Source organism: Gopherus evgoodei, chromosome 11, assembly GCF_007399415.2.
Source record: "Gopherus evgoodei ecotype Sinaloan lineage chromosome 11, rGopEvg1_v1.p, whole genome shotgun sequence".
Lineage (NCBI taxonomy): Eukaryota > Metazoa > Chordata > Testudines > Testudinidae > Gopherus > Gopherus evgoodei.
Genome location: NC_044332.1, coordinates 68,696,566 through 68,717,503, shown reverse-complemented (window position 1 = coordinate 68,717,503; position 20,938 = coordinate 68,696,566). Strand labels below are relative to the sequence as shown.

The 20,938-nt window shown below is 41.3% G+C and overlaps 1 protein-coding gene across 6 annotated transcripts in view; it reads left to right on the top strand.

The window, feature by feature from the left end:
• KALRN (kalirin RhoGEF kinase) overlaps window positions 1–20,938 on the top strand; it is a 798,047-nt gene that overhangs the window by 570,597 nt on the left and 206,512 nt on the right. For all 6 annotated transcript variants that reach the window (XM_030580108.1, XM_030580107.1, XM_030580109.1 and 3 more), the window contains exons 26-33: window positions 3,844–3,913; window positions 4,818–4,907; window positions 10,063–10,155; window positions 13,390–13,501; window positions 14,467–14,657; window positions 15,031–15,132; window positions 15,875–16,017; window positions 18,012–18,114. In XM_030580108.1, the coding sequence (XP_030435968.1) occupies window positions 3,844–3,913; window positions 4,818–4,907; window positions 10,063–10,155; window positions 13,390–13,501; window positions 14,467–14,657; window positions 15,031–15,132; window positions 15,875–16,017; window positions 18,012–18,114 (904 nt within the window). The remainder of the gene's footprint in view (window positions 1–3,843; window positions 3,914–4,817; window positions 4,908–10,062; window positions 10,156–13,389; window positions 13,502–14,466; window positions 14,658–15,030; window positions 15,133–15,874; window positions 16,018–18,011; window positions 18,115–20,938) is intronic.

Here is a 20,938-nt window from a genome sequence, read left to right as displayed (position 1 = left end):
AACAGATTAATACAACACATGCACCTTTACATATACTACTAAGTATGTAAACTACAAGACTTTCTACATTGCAAGGACAACTCTTAACCAATTGATTCTGGGAAACTTTCACAGGAGAGTGCATCAGCTACTTTGTTAGAAGCTCCTGAAATGTGTTGAATTTCAAAATCAAAATCTTGGAGAGCTAAACTCCATCGAAGCAGTTTTTTGTTGTTCCCCTTGGCAGTATGAAGCCACTTTAGCACAGCATGGTTGGTTTGTAGCTGGAAACGCCGTCCCCAAACGTATGGGCGTAACTTTTCCAGGGTGTACACAATGGCGTAGCATTCCTTTTCACTGATGGACCAGTGGCTTTCCCTCTCAGACAGTTTCTTACTGAGAAACACGACAGGATGGAAGTTGTGATCTGGTCCTTCCTGCATTAAAACTGCTCCCACACCATGTTCAGATGCGTCCGTGGTTACTAGGAATGGCTTGACAAAGTCTGGGGCCCTTAGCACAGGGTCAGACATGAGCGTCACCTTAAGTTGGGTAAAGGCCTTCTGACACTCATCAGTCCACTTAACTGCATTTGGCTGGGTCTTTTTGGTCAGGTCTGTTAGTGGGGCAGCGATTTGACTGTAGTGTGGTACAAATCGCCTGTAATACCCGGCCAAGCCTAAGAAGGATTGGACCTGTTTTTTTGACCTTGGGACAGGCCACTTTTGGATAGCATCCACCTTGGCCTGTAGGGGGTTTATGGTTCCTCAACCCACCTGGTGTCCCAGGTAAAGCACTCTGTTTTGGCCTGTTTGACACTTTTTGGCCTTAACCGTTAGTCCTGCCTGCCTGATGCGCTCAAAGACTTTTTCCAGGTGTTCTAGGTGTTCGGGCCATGAATCAGAAAAAATGGCCACATCATGGACGTAGGCAACTGCATATTCTCCCAATCCTGCTGGGAGACCATCTACAAGTCTTTGGAAGGTGGCAGGTGCATTTCGCAGCCCGAAAGGAAGCACATTAAGCAGGAACGGGCAAAGCTAGAAGTCATAGAGAAAGACAATGAACATAGGAGATGGGTAGAACTAATTAAGGCAGAAATGGCCAAGGAAGAGGCGGCCCACAAAAGAGAACAAGAAGACAAAGAGGCGGCCCACAGAAGAGATATAGAGCTTCAGAGGGAGGCCCACCGGCAGGCCATGGAATTAGAACAGGCTAAGCAGAAGGACACAGCCAACCCTAACAACCCTTCTCCAGTTATTGTTCCACATCTGTTTATGACAGCAGTCTTATAAGCTCTTTCCATCTAAGTATCTCCGAGCCCTCTACCAATATTAATGAATTAAGCTTCACATCATTATCCCCATCTTGGGAAAAACCAGGCACCAAGAAGTAATGTAGTAGTATTTCCTCAATTTTAGAGATGGGAAAAATGGGGCCTAGTTGCAGAGCATATAAACTGTATCATCATAACATTTTCCCTATTTAGAAGTTAAAAGCCCAGATCCCTGGTTCCATACTAGCCACGCAACACAGATCTCAGATTATGAAATGATTGATGTAAATCAATGAGACCTTGTTACCAAATGAAGTTAAACAAAATTAGAGAAATAGAACTCTATCCAGCTGGTTTTGGGAAGCAAAACAATCATTGTCATCACCTCAGAATAATTAGATTAATTTATTGTTAAAAGTCTGAGACTCTCTTGTACTCTTCGCCCACCTGAAACCCACTGAAGGTCTGCCAGATTTAATCACTCACTCCGAATTTATCCAGCCTGATAAAGATCGTCTCATATTACATGGGTCAAACAGAGCATCAACAGGCTGATCCTAAATCAGTGAAGTCAATGGGAACTTTCCATTGATGTCATGGGTACAGAATCAAACCCTGTCTGATTCAAGGACCTGATCTAGCCAAGTTGGATGGGAGCAACAGACTGCTTGATCTATAAATCCAGTCAGTTTACTGTACTGAGATGAAGTCAGTAAAGTCATCCATTTAAATAGAAGCCTGGAATGTTGCCTGTCAAACATATCACCTCTTGGAAAAGTCTGGAAACAGAAGGAATGGTCAATGGAAGATTAGGGCCTTGTCTACACTGCCACTTTACAGCGCTGCAATTTTCTCACTCGGGGGTGTGAAAAAACACACCCCTGAGTGCTGCAAGTTTCAGCGCTGTAAAGCGGAAGCGTAGACAGCGTACCAGCGCTGGAAGCCGCACTCCCAGAGCTGGGAGCTACTTCCTTCATGGGGGTGTTTTTTTATAGCATTGGCAGCGCTTTAACATTGCTAGTGAAAACATGCCCTAAGAAATAGCCAGTCCTACAGCCACCTATACTTACAGCAAACCTGTAGCTTCCCCTACATTAGGTTGGGACTATACCCTTTATGTTAAAGAGATTTGCATTCAGACTTGTTCTTCTCTTAATGTATATGTGCATGCAATAGGAGTTATATACACAACACCCAAAGGACACTGAATCCCATAATTCCAATTCAAATAAAGAGTCTTCAAATTATACATCAAAAAGTGAGGCAATCTTAGAAGCAAACACATCAAAACAACACTTTGCAGTCCTAAGGAATTATCTGCTCCTCAGTCAGATAAAGTGGAACTTGTGACATCTTAAACCAGTACATAAATAGATATGGACCAACAGAGACCATATCACTCACAGAACGTGCAGTCAGCTTTAAAATGAACCAGAATGGTAGCTTCAAACTATTTGTATTACATGAAAAATGTCCCATACCTTGTGGATATATAAACTACTAGACCACTTAAAATGCCCAAACTTCTTACTGGAGATCTCCCTCCACCCCATTTGCTACTTACTTGAGCAACGAGGTTGTCTAGCCTTAACCCCAATTCTCCTTTCTCCCATTGTGGTGTCACTTCCAGCTGTTATGTTTGTTTTGCAGCGATTGATGTTTATATCCAGGAGATCCGATAGGATTTGCTATTGTAGAACACAATAGTGCACAGCACATACAACTGTTTTCACACCCTCCTGTTCATTCTGTTCAGTGACCCTCACTGCAGCCAAGCATTGGACATGGCATTCTCCAAAGCCAGAGGAGTAACTTGAGTGACGTGAAATTTTCCATCTTTCAGCAGAGGATGAACATCCCTTGTATTGCTGACCTAGGGCTTGAGTTTAGTCCCAAGGTCCTGGCTGATAACTTGAGACTCACCCTCAGTTTTTTAAATTGTTAACATGGCCTAATTTAGCCTGGAATACTATAGAGGGATTGTGGTGTAATGGATTGAATTCAGGATCAGAAGCCGTAAACTTCTGAGCTACTATCCTTGCCCTGCTACTGACACACTGTGTAGAGTTGGGTAAATCACTTAATTTTTCTGCCTTATTTTCCTATATGTAAAATAGGGATGATGATACTAGAGGTAGCTGGAAATTTTTCAACAAAAGGTGTTTTTGACAGAAAATGCCAATTCATTGAAATTGAAACTTTTCATGGGCAATAGAATGTTTTTGAAATTTTCACAGATGGGAAAACTGTTTCCTGCCCCACTCTAAGTATTATCTCCCTGACAAGATTGCTGTGAAGATTAATTAGTTCTTGCCTGCACAGCACTTCATAGCCTCTACAGCGCTATCCCAGTGCTAAGGATTATCATCTTTTTATCTGTTGTTGAGCCACGGAGCAAATGTTTCAGATGGAGTAGTTGTGTACAAAGAAAAAAGCATCCATTGGTGGTAACACCCTTTTTCAATGGTCAGACCATAAAACACATTTGATTAACTTTGTAATGAAGATACTTTTAAGAATAATCATAGCATGGTGCGGATATTCAGCTACACAGAGTAACTAACTCTAGCTCTCTCTCACATTTTCAGCATTTTCCTGAAAGAACTAGAGAAATATGAACAACTGCCTGAAGACGTGGGACACTGCTTTGTCACCTGGGTAATGAGGCTTCCAGCTTCACCATTTATTACCTCCTCAAACCCAAACAGAAGCAAGCTAGAGATTGGTGCAAATGATACTTTCCTAGTGATGTGTAGAGGACACTTAGAGCTACATTGTGACTTGGAGTGCACATCCGCACAAAAAAGTAAAGGGAACACAGCTCTACGCTGTCTCCCTGTCTGCTCCTTCCCTGCAGCAGAGGAAACTAGAGCCTTGACTCCCTCCCCTGCCCTTGCTTTCCCAGCTTGCTCGCACTCGTTGGCCAACACAGCTGAGCCAGCTTGGGTGACAAATGATATAGGCCACCAATAAATTACTACCTCCCCTGGGAACAAAGGGGAAGTAGGAAGGGCATTGTGGCCCCATTCAGCACTCAGGTATCTAGAGTAGATGTTTGTGTAACGAACCCCTAAGCCATAATTCCTTCCCTGAGATGTTTCTGTGGCACCACAGTGGTGGACTGTGTCCTTGTGACAAAATCTAGCCCTTAACTCTGTAACAATTGCTTCAAGGCAGGAGTAAATATTTTCAGACATTGTTCATGTTTTACCAACAAGCTGTTGTTAAATGGCCCATCTTCTGTAGGGGATTGGTCTGTGCAGAGTCTAATACTTATTCAGTACCCCAGAATAAAGCTGAAAACGTTTGCCCGAGCCTTATCTCTGATGTTACCTATAGATTTGTTAAAGAAAAGCATACATGTTTAATATTTGGTGCACCTCATATTCCTCAACTGGAAGAACACAGTTTGCCTTTAATTGTTCTATTTAACCTGCAATACTCTCATTACAGTAAGAGAAACTGGTTTACTGCATGTATTTATTCTGCTCAGTCTTAATGGGTGATTGTGGGAGCAGAGCAGTAGCTTATCTTGCTTTTCCCTTGATGTTTGTTTTTACAGGCAGATAAATTTCAGATATATGTCACCTACTGCAAAAACAAGCCTGATTCCAGCCAGCTCATCCTGGAACATGCAGGGACTTTCTTTGATGTAAGCAGGTCTTGACATTCTATCAGAGCACACACTCTGACACATACTGGTTGCCCGCTGGATGATGTATATATGCATTGTGTGATGTGCAGTCTTCATCACTGGGGAAAGTTGGTCCTAGTATGGTTGACCAATCCTTATGTGAACCTTCATCTGGTTTTAAAATCAAATCACTTTAAGGTTCTGGATGGTTCAGATTTCCTCTGGTCTCCTAGTTCCAATGACAAAATCAAACAAGAGAATCTGAGTTCATTACATTTATACGTTGAAGTGCTAAAATCCAATAAAGGGAGCTCTTCTCACAGCATTTCCAAGATAAGAAGCCAATCCTGCAAACACTAAACACTTGCCTAAACATGACAATAAGTGACATATTGACTTCAACTGGACTGTGTCCAGTAGTAAAGCGGTAAGCCCAGTAATCCGTGTTTGCAGAATCCAGCACCAGCTTTGAAGACAGAGGTGGCTCAGATAAAACATGCATGCTTTTGGGCTCTTTACTGGAACTAAATGTGTTCACTGAACCTCTGGAGTCTGGTCCATCTCTCATCCATATTAACACTCTGTTACTCCAGTCCTTTAGGGACTACTGTGGGTTGTCCTTAAAATTTTAAATACATCTCCTTTTCTAGACACTAAACATCGTCAGTTACAAATATAATCAGTCAGCGGGGTTCCTACTAATGCAGCTGGTACCATGGTAATAACGGTATGAATCAACTCGTGAACTCGTTATAGGCCATTGATTAAATTGTTTCAGTTAAACTCAGCATTTAGAGCTCTTAAGTGAACCAGAAAAATGAAGAGCATAATATTCTCTTTTAAAAATAATTTGCTCTGGACCACATAGTGCTCTTTGTAAATTAGCCAGCTCCTCTTCCTAAAAGTATATTTGACAGTTAAATAGTTTTACCAGCAGGTGGCACTTGAGCCTATATAATAGTTTAGAAATGGCTTCCCTGGGACATGGAACATTTCAGCAGATTTACATGTTTATCGGTGTGTTCACACAGATTAAAAAGTATCTGCTGTGCTAAGCTTTGCCATCACAGCCTCATATGTTGACTGGAGACCTTTTGATAGTGCTTAATACTGCAAGTTAAAGGTTCAGGATATTGATGTTTTGCAGTGACAAGTTCTGTTTTTATGCGGCCCAGGTAGAGATTCTACTATGCTGAAAAACAGCTCGGAATGCAAAGGGAGAAAAAGGACACGCCAGAATCCCTGAAGGGTAAAAGGTCTCCGTAGTCCCATACCTTGTGAAATCATTTACACCAGTGCAAAGTGGGTTGTAAATTTTTCCCATTCTGATGTGGTTAGTGTTTACTTTGCAGTGGTGTAAATGATTGCACAAATTGCAGGACAGTGGAGAATCAGGCCCTCAGTGTAATATGAAGGAAATTAAATTCATCGTTCCAATTCTTCTTAATGAGATTTGGACAATATCCAGCACATCTTGCTAAAGAGATACTCCGTGTAATAATAATCTTCCATAGTATCTCTGAGGATTCCCAAAGCACTGCACAAAGTTTGCAAACATTGGAGTCACCCCATCCACCACAGAAATGCAGCCACCAATGAGAGGAAAGTAGCTATCTAGTACAGGACCTCATTGAACACCCATTCAAATCAATGGGAATCTTTCCATTTCAAAGATCTTTCCCTAAATGCACATGGCATTGCTAATCATCAGCATAGGACAGGCAGCAAGGGAGACTGCCATATCATAGAATCATAGACTTTAAGTTCAGAAGGGACCATTATGATCATCTAGTCTGACCTCCTGCACAATGCAGGCCACAGAATCTCACCCACTCACTCCTGTATCAAACCTGTGTCTGAGCAATTGAAGTCCTCAAATCATGATTTAAAGACTTCAAGGTGTGGAGAATCTTCCAGCAAGTGACCCGTGCCCCACGCTGCAGAGGAAGGTGAAAACCCCCCACGGCTTCTGCCAATCTGCCCTGCAGGAAAATTCCTTCTCGACTCCAAATATGGTGATCATATGGTGCAAGACTCACCAGTCAGACACCCAGGAAAGAATTCTCTGTAGTAACTCAGATCCCACCGCATCTAACATCCCATCACAAGCCATTGGGCATATTTACTGCTAGTAGTCAAAGATGAATTAATTGCCAAAATTAGGCTATCCCATCATACCATCTCCTCCATAAACTTATCAAGCTTAGTCTTGAAGCCAGATATGGCTTTTGCCCCCACTACTCCCCTTGGAAGGCTGTTCCAGAACTTCACACCTCTAATGGTTAGAAACCTTCACCTAATTTCAAGTCTAAATTTCCTGTCAGTTTATATCCATTTGTTCTTGTGTCCACATTGGTACTGAGCTTAAATAATTCCTCCTCCTCCCTGGTATTTATTCCTCTGATATATTTATAGAGAGCAATCTTATCTCCCCTCAGCCTTCTTTTGGTTAGGCTAAACAAGCCACGCTCTTTGAGTCTCCTTTCATATGACAGGTTTTCCATTCCTCGGATCATCCTAGCAGCCCTTTTCTGAGCCTGTTCCAGTTTGAATTCATCCTCCTTAAACATGTGAGACCAGAACTGAACACAGTATTCCAGATGAGGTCTCTGAAACTACAGGAAGAATTTAGGGAGTCAAAATATGGTTACGCAAAATGGACTTTGGTTGGGACACTGAAACCAGCACCCTATTCTTTTGAAAATAGCAGTGAATTCTAACAGCCACAACTTACTTGATTCACCAAACTCCTACACTTCTTATATCTGTTCTTCTGTAATACCTAACTCTGTATACAACAGCATTAAAACTGTGTATATTTTCTTCATCCAGTAGCTTCAGAGATCACTAATGTCTACTGGACTCAATAATTTTTTCTGACACTTATTTAATGAAATATATTCTCCACAATCACCAGATATAATAGTGCCAAGTCATACAGGCCAGATCCCCATTCGGTGTAAATCAGCATGGCTTCGAAGTCATTGGAGTTATGCAAGTTCACACCAGCTGAGAATCTGGGACATAGATAACAAACATTTGATCCCTGTTTCTCTCTTCTATCTGCCTTGTGGACTGTTTCTCTGAACAATTTGAACAATAATAGAGCTTAGTTTATTGCTTTCTTATTTAAACTATCATGAGCAAGTTCACCTTCTGGGAGTGTTGGAGCATATCTAGGAAAATTTGGCCAGAGCATAGACAGGCTGGGTGTCCAAGAGGACACAAAGAAAGTACAAAACAGGGAGGATCTGGTTCAAACACTGGCCATATTCTTCCCCTGACTTGAAATCTTTTTCTTTTGATCTTAGAAAAAGCTCAATGTGTTAGTACAGAGCTGCCCCCAGGCACCTTTGACTTGCATGACCAGCATGCACACAGCACAACATGGTAAGGTTCACTGACCTTGGCAGTGTTATAGGGATTCATATTTCCGCATGGATGGAGTGTTCTTGAACAATTTCTCCAATGAACTAGAGGCAAGTTTTTCTCAGGAAGCAGGCAGAATCCCTGTATCGCCTTAGTTCATTCTTCAAGAGATATAGTAGTGCAAGTTCATCTAGTGCTTTCCAGCATCCAAGTGTTTTACAAAAGATCCCACTTTACAGATGTATCTGAAATCTTTTATGTCCCGTGGGCAGTATTACATAGCAGTAACTGCTCAGGATGCAGCTCCACACTCTTGTCCTTGTGTGGATGGCAGTTTTGTGTGTTCTAAGGCCTTGTCCTGGCTAAAACTCCTGACTGACTAGTTAGAGACTTGGATACCTACCACCGTTCAGCTTGTGTCCACCCAGCAATTTTGCTGCTCTCATAACTATATTTGCACAACCACACTTTGCCTGCTTTCTATGTGTTTTTGTATCAGTGCATCAGTCACTGAGTGAGATTCTGTTCTTCACCTATTAGAGATGCAGCACAGAACATGCAGCCCAGAGGAAGAGGGGAGGAGACTTTAAGCCCAGTCCTGGGCTTCTCCACAACCCCAAGCGTAACTGTCTTAGTCAGCCCTGGGTGGCAGCACTGCCCAGAATCTCTACAGTGCCATGTTTTGTGATCCCATGCCCCATATGCCTTTCCTGCCTTCACCCCAATGCCGTGTGTGTCTCCTATGCCAGGCTGTGTGGAGAAGTCCTCTAGAGGCTGCCTTGCAGCTGTCTGCCTCCATGCCTATGCTGGGAAAATCCTCTCTCGATAGGAACTGAGACTTTTAGGACCCCTTCAGTTCACTCTGGCCTTATTCAGTGTAGAAGGGCTGGGCAGGTGTGCAGATTTCACCATCTCTGAGCAGCTATCCCATAGTGCATCAGCAGGGGCTAGTGTGCCTAGTGAACATTCACCAAGAGCACATAGGCAATGCATTCTGGAGTGTCCTACTGCACCAAGAGCTGGGACACAAGAAGGATGAAAAACTTAATTACACACACAGTACAAAAAGAAATGTGCTGAACTGGTTCCAGGAAAAGAATCATATGCCAGCCGGTACACAGGTTGTGTTGCGAGATGGGCAAATACCATTGGTGGGGAAGAGGAGGGGTCAGAGTATATTGCTCTTTAGCTATATCCTCAGCTGGCAGAATGCTTCTTGGCGCTATTACCAACTGGAGCAAGTTAGTGCAGTGTCCTGGCTGGCTCTCACCTGACCCATGGCTATGTGCCAAGAGGAGAACAAAGGAGCTATAACTGGATCTGTAATGGCCCCTCCCCTTCCCCTGTTATGCTGAAGCATAGAATCTGGCCCAGGACATCCTGGAGGTTATTAAGTGAGTAAACGCTCCAGAATGTGAAGAATTATGATAAAGGTCCACCCCAGACATGACATTAATGCAGGATTTAATGTTAAGGGTCTGATTTAAACCTTCACGACTAAGGAAAAACAGTTTACATGACAATAAATACATCCTAAGGCAAAACCTGTGTTGTTTACTCAACAGAGTCCGAGCTAGAGTGATTGCACAGAGCTCTCCCTATTTACAGACCAGAAGAGAACACTAAATAACCCTGTGGTATATTGCTGTCCTTTATGAAACCACATTACTCTTTGTATGTGAACTAATAACTAGTTAAAGTAAGAACTCCATGGCTAAAATTAGTTATGGGTGGTTCCATCTGGTGTTGGGTAAAAGCTTTTTCATGTCTGTATTTAACAGCATCTTGTTTTCGCCTCCTGTAGGAAATTCAACAAAGGCATGGCCTGGCCAACTCTATCTCCTCCTATTTAATCAAGCCTGTCCAGAGGATCACCAAATACCAGCTTTTACTGAAGGTACAGTAACGATCTAGTCTGATTAGCCACATTGTTCAGATGGGGAACAAAGAGTCACAGAGAGAGTCAGTAACTTGACTGGCAGGCACAGTAGCCTGAAGCCACAAGATATGGGGGTCTAGCTCTGGTCAGATTAGGTTCAGTTAGAAGCCTCGCTGTAAGCCTGTGCAGGGGAGTTAGTGAGTGTAACGACCCCTCTTAATCTCCTTTGGAAGCTAACTGCATGGTCAGACCCTACTGAGGGGTTGAGCAGCTGCTGCAGCTGGGTCCCCCTTCCACATAGGTGGCAGGGAATGGAGAGAGGGGCCCAGGAGTGGAAGGAGCCTTGGCTCACCCCTTACTTGCCGACACAATGACCAATGCAGCTGATCTGATGCTGAGGTGGAAATAAGTTGGGCCAGGAAAAGAGCTGTAGATGAAAATCTGACTCAGTAAGAAGAGGAGGAATGATCCCGTGTTTAGCGAGACCTAAGTTCAAGTCATTGCTGCAACAGTCTTCTTGTGTAACCTTGGACAATGGGAGTTAGGCATTATAAACACCTTTAAAAATCAGTTACTTAGTCTCAGTTTCTTGTCTGTAAAATGGGAATAATAGCACTTCCTACCTCACAGAGGTGTTGTGAAAACAGATATGTTAGAGACTGTGAGGCACACAGATGCTATGGTAATGTGGGCCAAATAAGGACCGAAGATATCGTGTGAAATGCTGCCATGCTGATCTGCTAGTGGCTTACACACCTTTTGTACAGGTGTAAATGACTGCACAATGAATGAAGGCAGTGGAGAAGTTGGCACAGCCAGAACACTTGTCTTGTAAAATGGCATGGAAATCATACATGAATATGATAATACCTCTAGCAAATTCACGCCAATTTCTCAACTGTATTTCTGCCCAAGAGGTTCTTTTACCAATGCATTGAAATTACCAAGTTTTTATAAATGCACACCATGAGGTTAAGTATCATATATTAAAGAAAATCTTTTCCTGTATGTTAATAACATAAGCAATTAAACTGGTAAAAATTGCAAAGCTCCAATTTACTTTTCACCATTAATGCTGTTTATTTACTGTTTGCATTTCATCCATCTCAGTAAGTGGAAATGAGTGACAATAAACACAGTTTTCCTTGTGTTTATAGTCACTTTCATTTACTGGGTATTGTACACTATGCAGTGCTGCAGTATTCAGGCTTCCTACGCTGCAGGGCAGAGCTCTCAATTCACTTTCAATGTGGATGGTGATACCTACAAATTAACTCTGTCACCAGCTCACTCTCTGAAACATTTGTACCATCAACTTGCATTTGAGAGTGATCTCCATCCCAAGAGGACCCAAGGGGGCAAGAGGAGGGAGACTAATCTAATTGTTACTGAAATCAGTGGGAAAATTCCTATTGACTTTGATGGCAGTTGGATCAGTCATAGGTGGGTGCAAAAATAAGGAGAGATTTAATGGTGGGGAATAATAGTGATAGAAGGGGGAGAGGAAAAATGAAATATTTAATTGTAAAAGTAAGTAGGGGAGAAAGACTGAATTGGGAAAGAGAAACGTCTTGGAGAAAGAGTGTTTTGGAGAGAAAAATGCAAAGGATGAAGAACTTCTGAGGGGGAGTCATGTGGTACCTTACAAATGACAGAAGAAAAGATGCATGAAGAGGAAAAGTAGACATAGTGAGACTGATTCTCCACAGGAACTGAGTTCTGAACATCCAATCTAGCTCTACGAAGAGAAAAAAGAAAGAAGGGGAAAATCCAAGAGAGATAGAAGTGTTTTCTTATACAGTAAGTTTGCTTTCTGGAACACTTTGGTCAGATGTTTTAATGACAGTTCAGCTGTTTCTAACAATAGCAAACATCTGGGTGTTTTCCTGGGTTTGGATAGGGACCCCTAGCCAACATCTGTCTCTTCTTGGACGCTGGATATGAGCTTAATTTTTTCCTTCAAATGTTGACAAGTACAACACAGGAATACTTACATACAAATAAAAGACTCATTAGACTAATTTTACAATTAACAATGGGAACATTTTCTATTGATCTTGGATTTTGCAAATGTTTGCAAATTGATCAGACCGTATCCACTTGAAAACTAATAAATGATAGGGGAGTCTTATGTAAGACATGGAAGGTAATTATCCCACTCTGTTTGGCACAGGTGCAGCCTCAGCTAGAGTACTGTGTCCAGTTCTGATTGCCACACGTTAGGAAAGATCTGGACAAATTGGAAACGGTCCAGAAAATAGTTACAAAAATGATAAAAGCTTTAGAAAACCTGACCTGTGAGGAAAGGTTAAAAATGGACATATTTAATCTAGAGAAGAGAAAACTGATGGAGGACCCCAATAACAGTCTTCAAATATATTAAGGGTTGTTATAAAGAGCACAGTGATGAATTGTTCTCTATGTCCACTGAAGGTAGGACAAGAGGTAATGGGCTTCATCTGCAGCAAGGAAATTTTAGGCTAGATATTAGAAAAAACTTTCTAACTATAAGGATACTTAAGTGTTGGAATAGATTACCAAGGAAGACTGTGGATTGCTGTCACTGGAGATTTTTCAGTATGTCCCTTGGCCCATGCCGCTTCCAGCAGCTCCAATTGGCCTGGAACAGCGAACCGCAGCCACTGGGAGCCGCGATCAGCCAAACCTGTGGACATGGCAGGTACACAAACCGGCCCGGCCTGCCAGGGGCTTTCCCTGCACAAGCAGTGGACAACTTTGGGAACCACTGGGTTAGATGGATGGTCCTGTTTCAGCTCAGGAGGCTGGACTAAATGATATTTGGGGTCCTTTCCAGCCCTACGTTGCTATGATTCTAAACAAATTATATGCGGGGAAAATCTCACTAGAAATAGAGACAATGTAAGCCTTTTTTAGGCCCTCTCTACAGATGACATATGCATCCATTTAGTTAAACTGCTTCAGTTAAAATGGCTTAGTTAAATCAGTGTAAACTCCTCTGTAGACATTCTTATTTTGGTTTCAGGGTGATCTATTTTGTTGAACCTTAAACTAGTTCTCAATCAGCTTAATCCAGGTTTGTGATATATGAGTGTCCACATGGCCTTTGATGCAATTAAACTTAATCCATTTTAAAGCTCACCTTTAATTAACCTGTTGCAATGTTGCATGGAGACAAGGCTTTAGGCTAGGAAATGTAACCTGAATTTAAGTGAGTGTATATTATTCTGCCTCTAAAGCAGTTAATTATATATGGCCTGCATTTCTTTTTAGGAACTCTTAACCTGTTGTGAAGAAGGCAAAGGAGAACTCAAAGATGGCCTGGAAGTGATGCTCAGTGTCCCCAAGAAAGCCAATGATGCCATGCACGTCAGCATGCTGGAAGGTAGCAGATTCTCAAAATCATGAGGGGGAAAGCTATGCAGGAATTAATCCTGGGGTGTCTTGTTGCTTAGAATTTGCAGTGACAGGCCTGTGATTACTGATTGCCCATTGCTCTCAGATGCTTCCCTGCTCCTCATGAGATGTCTCAGAAATGCTTGTCACACCTGGAAAACGAGAGGACCAAAAGCAGAAATGCCCAATTACTACAAGAGAATCAGTTCCTGTGAGAATCAAGAACTATGCTCAGTTTGTCTAAGGCTTGCACAAGCATCTGGAAGGTTTATTTTATGAATTGAACCTAAACTCTAAACTGGTAAAGCCCAATGTTGATGTCATGCCAGTTTTACACTAATATAACTCCATTGTCTCCAGTGGAATTACTCTCGAACCACATTGGTGTGAGATCAGAAAGGCCCACTGAGGTTTGCCTACCTTTGATTACAATGACCATATTATGATAAGCTAAGCTAAAATGCTCTGAATTGCCACGTGGTACAATATTCATCATTAAAGTCTTTATTATGTAATTTACAAGGAATTAAGATGCCCAGTGTTCGATATATTGCTGCCCTATATAGAGTTGTCACCATTAAAAGTTTTACCGTGTTTCCCCTTGCCTAATCAATAATATCACACACAAATGCAACAGAAAGCACTGAAGGTACATATAGAACAACAATATAGGTACATTTCACCCAATATATATATATATGACATACTAGGTACCACAGAAACAATTAAATCCAGAGCAACAGAGAATAATGTGAACAATGTTCTGACTGTGACAGTGCCTTTCCATTAATATCCATTCAAGAATTAGTTGCATAATAAAGCATGTGACTCTACGTTCCTGTTCTTTCGTAACACTGTAATCCTCTGAACAGTGAAAACCCTGCTTTGTTGATCATTGGGGATATTGGTTCCAGGAACAAAACTGGATAAAATGTTCTGTTGTGTTTCATTTAGGCTTTGATGAAAACCTGGATGTTCAGGGAGAGCTCATCCTTCAGGATTCCTTTCAAGTGTGGGATCCCAAGTCTCTCATTCGGAAAGGCCGCGAGAGACACTTGTTTCTCTTTGAAATCTCTTTGGTTTTTAGCAAAGAGATCAAAGATTCTTCAGGACACACTAAATATGTTTACAAGAACAAACTACTGGTAGGTCTACCAGAATGAGATATTCTGGGGTTGAGTTTTTTGTAGGTAGAGATGGAAGGGAAGGCTTATTTGTCTCTGCATTGAGTTTGGAATACTTATGCATTCTGGAACCCCGAAAAGCAAAGTTCAGAGCATTTCTGGAAAGATTAAAGATGACAATGTGCATGGTGGTTGGAGTAGTGGCAGTGGGGTTCATCTGAACTGATCAAACACCTCTCACTTGCCATCCCTTGCTTATGGCTTTGTTTTCAGTATATTTTATCAGTGTACAACATACCAGAGGAGCTGAGCTCCCACTCCAGTGTAAAACTTCTTGAAACCAGGAGGCTCCATTCATAATGTGTGGTCTCCAATCGTCTCTCCTTCTCATTAGACCTCAGAACTGGGAGTGACAGAGCACGTTGAGGGAGATCCCTGTAAGTTTGCCTTGTGGTCCGGACGGACACCATCCTCAGACAACAAAACAGTGCTGAAAGTGAGTCTTTTGAGCTTGTTTTCTTTGCCTGCAAAATATTAAATTCCCAACTGGGGACTGGGAGTGCTAAGTGAAAGGTCAGATTTATTTTCCGTGGAAGCATCCATGTAATTCGCATTGGAGTCATGGTCAATTCTGCCTGCACTTTGGGGCAGAATTTGGTTCTAATATATAACCTGGCTCAAGGGGGTCAATTATGCAACTGGTCAGCCCACTGCAGTCCTCTTCCTATTACAGTCTGTGTGTTGAGCCTCTGTAGAATCTAACTCAGGGTGATTCTGAGTTTGGTTTGTATTTATATTGGGGACTATAATTGCTTCAGTTGATTGCCCTGGATTCGTTGACAATAGTGCTTTTCTTCAGACCCACAGAGCTGACAAACATTTCGCTGATTACATTCTTAAAAAAAGAACTCGCACTAGATATTTTGTTTGAGAAATACCAGCTGTGCACTGATAACCTGTTTCCTCACCATAGAGCATTTTGTATTTCTTGTATTAAATATACATCCAGAGATTAACTGCTCTCATGTTGCTTGTTGAACTTACTAGGTAGGTATGGCAAAAATACACTTCCAGTTCTGCTGGGTTTACCAGGTATTCCAGCTGCTGTGACAATGGAGTGGAGAACCAACAATGAAACAGTCAATCATGTGTTAACATAAACAAATCATGACTCTTCTACATAGGAGACATGCAAGAATCTTATAACATGCCTATCGTTTTGCCTTTTGGAACTTTAGGCATCCAGTATTGAAACAAAACAGGAATGGATCAAAAATATCCGGGAAGTCATTCAGGAGAGGATTATCCATTTGAAAGGAGCTTTGAAGGAGCCAATCCAGCTCCCCAAGACACCAGCAAAGCAGAGAAATAACAGTAAAAGGTAACCTCAGTGATTCCTTAAACAACCCTCCTGTTTGGAATTTGATTCTCTGTTGCAGCTGTTTTCTTCAGCAGTGCAGGTTTGCTCAGATTAGTTCATTGAATAGAAATTCTAAAAATAGCTTCAACTGTTTGAGCAAAAAAAAAATCTGATTGGTCAAGCTGTCCTAAACAAAAAATCAGGAGTCAAATCCTCCATGAAATCAGTGGAGCTTTGCTCTGTCATGCCAGGAAAGTGTCAGTTAGCTTTTTACAGGATTAATTTAGAATTTTTACTATAACCAACCACAGTTTTCACAGACAAACTTTGCTTTTTTTCGACCATGAAACGGAGGAAAAAATGTAATGAAAACCTTTTCTGTGGAAACCAATCAGACATTTTCAAATTAAAAATATTCAACCCTGCCAAACTACTAGAGAGATGTATAACTTATAATGAATTAACTGCTGGACCAGAATGAAAGTTATCCATTGAATCCAAGAATATTTCTCTTGCTGACCCCACCTGAAGAGGAGTCTATTTTTTCCTAACAAACAAGTGTCTGCATATTTTTTTCTTGTTTGATTTTATGTATCATGTGACAATAAAAATAAGGGGTCCTGACAGTATATGAATGGACTTCAGAGTTTCAGTGTTACCATCAATGACAAATAATAAGCAATAATAACAGGACTTTTGTGGACAAAAATGTGGAGTACTTGGTTAGAAAAAATGATATAAAATGGATTATTCTCTTCACTGCATTAACTAAGGCTCCAATCTTGCATTGGGATCCATTAGAACATACTTCATGAGCCCATGCACAGTCAGTCTGTCTATCTGAAGAACTTATAGGGCCCCCATTTGGGCACCTCTCAATCTTCAATGTATTTATTTTTATAACACCCCTGAGAAGTAGGCCAATGCTTTGATCCCCATTTTACAGATGGAGAACTCAGGCATAGAGAGACTAAGACCCAGATTTTTAAAGGTGCTTAGGTGTTGCGCCACTTAGTGTTGCAACATCTAACTGATTTAGGAGCCTAAGCCTCATTTTCATAAGTGAATTAGACACTTAGGAGTGTAAGGGTCATTGAAAGTCAGTGAGACTTAAGCTTCTCAGTGTCTAAGTCACTTCTGCAATGCTGAATGGAGCAACACCCAAATATCTTTAAAAATCTGGACCCAAGTGACTTGCCTGTGGTTTCACAGGAAATCTGTGGCAGAGCAGGAAATTGAACCACAGACTACCACCCTAAGCAGTAGAGCATCCTTGCCCTCACGGTTTTCGTTGGCTTATGGATGAGTTTGCTCTCATCGATCCCAGTGAAAGAGTGAGACCTTTGTTTGGAACATCAAAGTCCTGCCAGACGTAACTGGCTGCTTGTATTCCGTATACTAATTTCAGTAAAGAAATTCTTAAAAAGAGGGAAAGAGAGGTTCGAAAGAAAAGAATTTCAGGAGGGAAGAAAATACCCTAGGCCAGCAGACTGATGTGGTTTTATATATATATATATATATATATACATTTATTGTTTTAGTTTACAATGCTGTCATTATTATACTAGTTTTAAACCCCCCAAAATGTGGATTACAGTGAAACTGCAGAAATGCCCCTTCACTTCAGTGTCGCGAACAGCCATGCTGTAATTTGGATAGCTGGTTTTAGTTAAGTGAGAAATCTAACTCGAGTGGAGTATCTACCTTACCACCCTCATTAGGGAACTATTTCTAGGAGCAAGGGCCTTCGTTGCTGTAAATATGGACACAAGGGCCATTCCTATTCCAGCAATAAACATGGTGATTATATGCAGAATTCTAACCCTACAGCAGAGGTGACATCATTTTAAATTACATAGTGTGTAATAATACGAGCTCCATCAGTGGGGTAATCTTAGCACAAATCCTGCCCTAATGTGCTGAATTGCAGTTCTCAAATCCACTTATGAATTTTTGCACTTCCCAAGGCTGGTGCTTTAAGTAAACAGGGTTGTTTTCTCGTTGTCTCCTTGCAGAGATGGAGTGGATGATGCAGACAGCCAAGGAGATGGGAGCAGTCAGCCGGATACCATTTCCATTGCATCCAGGACCTCACAGAACACAGTGGACAGTGACAAGGTAGGATCTACCCCTGAATATGCACTGCAGCTAACTCTTCCCAGGAGAATTTAGGGTAAAAGCAGAACAGAAAGAGAGACAAAGAGACTAACCCTTTATGGAGGTTCTTTAGCTGTATTACACTTGGGAACCCCTTTGCTGAGATATTAAAAATCTGGCTATTCTTGTGCTTCTCCTCAGTTTTGCTGTGGTATGTAGTTTGCCCCTATTGTTGCTGGTTCTGAGCTGCAGCATCTGCCCTTGGTGTTTAAAACTGAGAAGTTGAGTAGGCTATGAAAAATCACAGCTCAGAGCAACTTTTTTCTTATTAGCACTCCCAGAGTGAGCCAGATTGTGAATTACCAGATAGTTGGTTATCTTCTGTAATTGCCATATTAGTGCCAAAAACTAGTCTATTGGAGGGACCGTGGGTGCACACACAGCAATTAATATAACAATACTGAAATGCAAGCTGCCCCCACCCCCATTCCATTGTGTAATCATGAGAGGCTGGGAGGCCTTCTCCTTCCAGATACTGTGATTCTGGAATCCATTCTTTCTCGACAGATGGTGGAACATATCTGTGGCACCCTTGAGGCTCATTGGATTCCATTTTAATGTTGTTTGTTGCTCTCTGCGTGTGTCTTATTGTTTTATTTATTGAACAATCCGAGGATTTGGCTGTTTCGGTGCGCCATTACTGCTATGAGGATTGACTTGGGTATATTGCCCTAATTCCTCCAACTGTGATCTTTGGCCATATTTCCAGTGGCCCAGAAGTCTTTGTGCAGGAGCACTGCTTCAACAGTGATGTTTTGTTAATAACAATAATGTATTCAGTTTAACATAGTTCAGTTTTTCATATCCACCAAGAGTATTTATGCCTTTGCACCTGTTTGGTTTTGAAACCTATGGAAACTTGCAGAATAATGAACTTTCCAGGATCACCTATGGTATATGTGCTCATCAGTGTTTTTATCATACTGCCAGTGGCACTGAGTAGACAGTGCTCTTGCAATTACAAGACTTGTATCTGTGATTGTCAGGCTCACCAACAAGCTCCAATGTAGATGTCTTTGAGAGCTGAACTCAGAAATAGGAATGAATTGTAAATTAATAACCTTTAAAAGCTCCCAAGATAATATGTTATTGGAACATGCCTTTAAGGTAAACATTGCTTTCTTGTTCCACCAATAACCTAAACAAGATGTTGGTGTGATCTGTATATGTCCCAAAAGCCACTGAAACTAGGTGAATGCCTTGTTGGATGCTGGAAAATACATTTTTACTTCTTTGATTTACACTGACTTATTCTGCATTTTTGTTTTGTTCACCTCTGTTATTCCTGATAAATGCTCTGATTCAGCAGAGCACTTGAGCACATGCTTAACTTTAACCACTTACCTAAGTTCTGTTGATTTCAATGTGACTTAGCCTTATGCTTTCTGTTAAGAGCTCGGATAAGTGCTTTGCTGAACAGGAATAGGATAAGCATATCCTTAAAGCTAAGTGTGTACTCAAGTGTTTTGGTGAATCAGCTCTATAGACCCAAAGTCAAATTCTGCTAAAATAGGGCCCTTGACATCAATGGCACTAGTTGTGGGAGTAAGGTGAGGAGAATTTAGCCTTCACAGTGCTGCATTGGAGCACCTTTATGCTGAGGAATGGTGTATAACTCACCATTTCACCTCAGAATCATCTCTTCACGTTTCCATACACTAATGCTTTAAAGACTGAGGTCTTGATCCTGCATCTGGATTTGCTGTCAGGGGCCTCTATGCTAGCAGACCCCAAAGCATTACTGGGACCTAACAGAGTACAGTACTTCTTTCATTAACTTCTCCTAAACACAGGCCCATTTTCTGGATATTTGGGGGATTTTAGTCTGGGGCCTTGAAGAGATATTAGCTCCTCATGTGTGGTGCTTATCTTCCAGGAGAATTAGAGTGGGTGGGAAGGCATTAGTGGTTTATCTTCTCAGACTGACCAACAGTAAATTATCAGAGAGCTTGTGGGCAGATCTCAGAAAAGCCGCAGCTGCACTCCAGTGTGCCAAGCTCAGGTTCTTGGCACAGCTGGTAGCACTTGAGTAAACTCTGCAACATATGCAGCATAATGACTTCATGTGCTGCAGATAACAGCACTGCTCAGGCACCAATATGTAATGAATCTGTGATTTGTAAATAATGGATTCAATTACTATCCAACTCCAGTTAGTGGAGTTACCCTGGTATCAGTGAAAAAAGATTAAGGCATTGAGATTTGTCCCAAATGTAGCCCTCCATTCTGTGACCTCAGTGGTCCTTTCCAGCGCTGGTATTCTATGATTCTATTATTCATAAAAGTAGTGATAGTGACTATCTCTAGACTACAAATACTTCATCTTTTATTATATGCAATGTAGCAAAAAGCTTGCATTTGAAATTGGATTATGAACCCACTTCATTATAAAAAGAAAGAAAAAGAATATATACAATGTTAAAACAACAGTTATTTGTAAAACCTGTATTCTGAAGTATTTTTAAAAAACACTTTTTTCTCCATTTGAGAAAATGTTTTGTATGACAAAAGTAGGTACTCTGTACTGTACATGGAATTGAAAGGAAAATAGAAATAACAAGTATGAGTAATATTATAGCAAATAAAAACCTCTGTAAATGCTTGAGTCAGGACCTGTGAGATCTACTATACCAAAATTAGTTCATTACCCTCTACAGTTCTCTACTTTTGTCCTGTACAGTAAACATTCTTCAACACACTATACAAAAACTTCACTCAGGATGAAATTCTTGGCCCATTTAAATCAGTGGCAGAGCTCCCACCCTCTGTATATAGACACATGGCT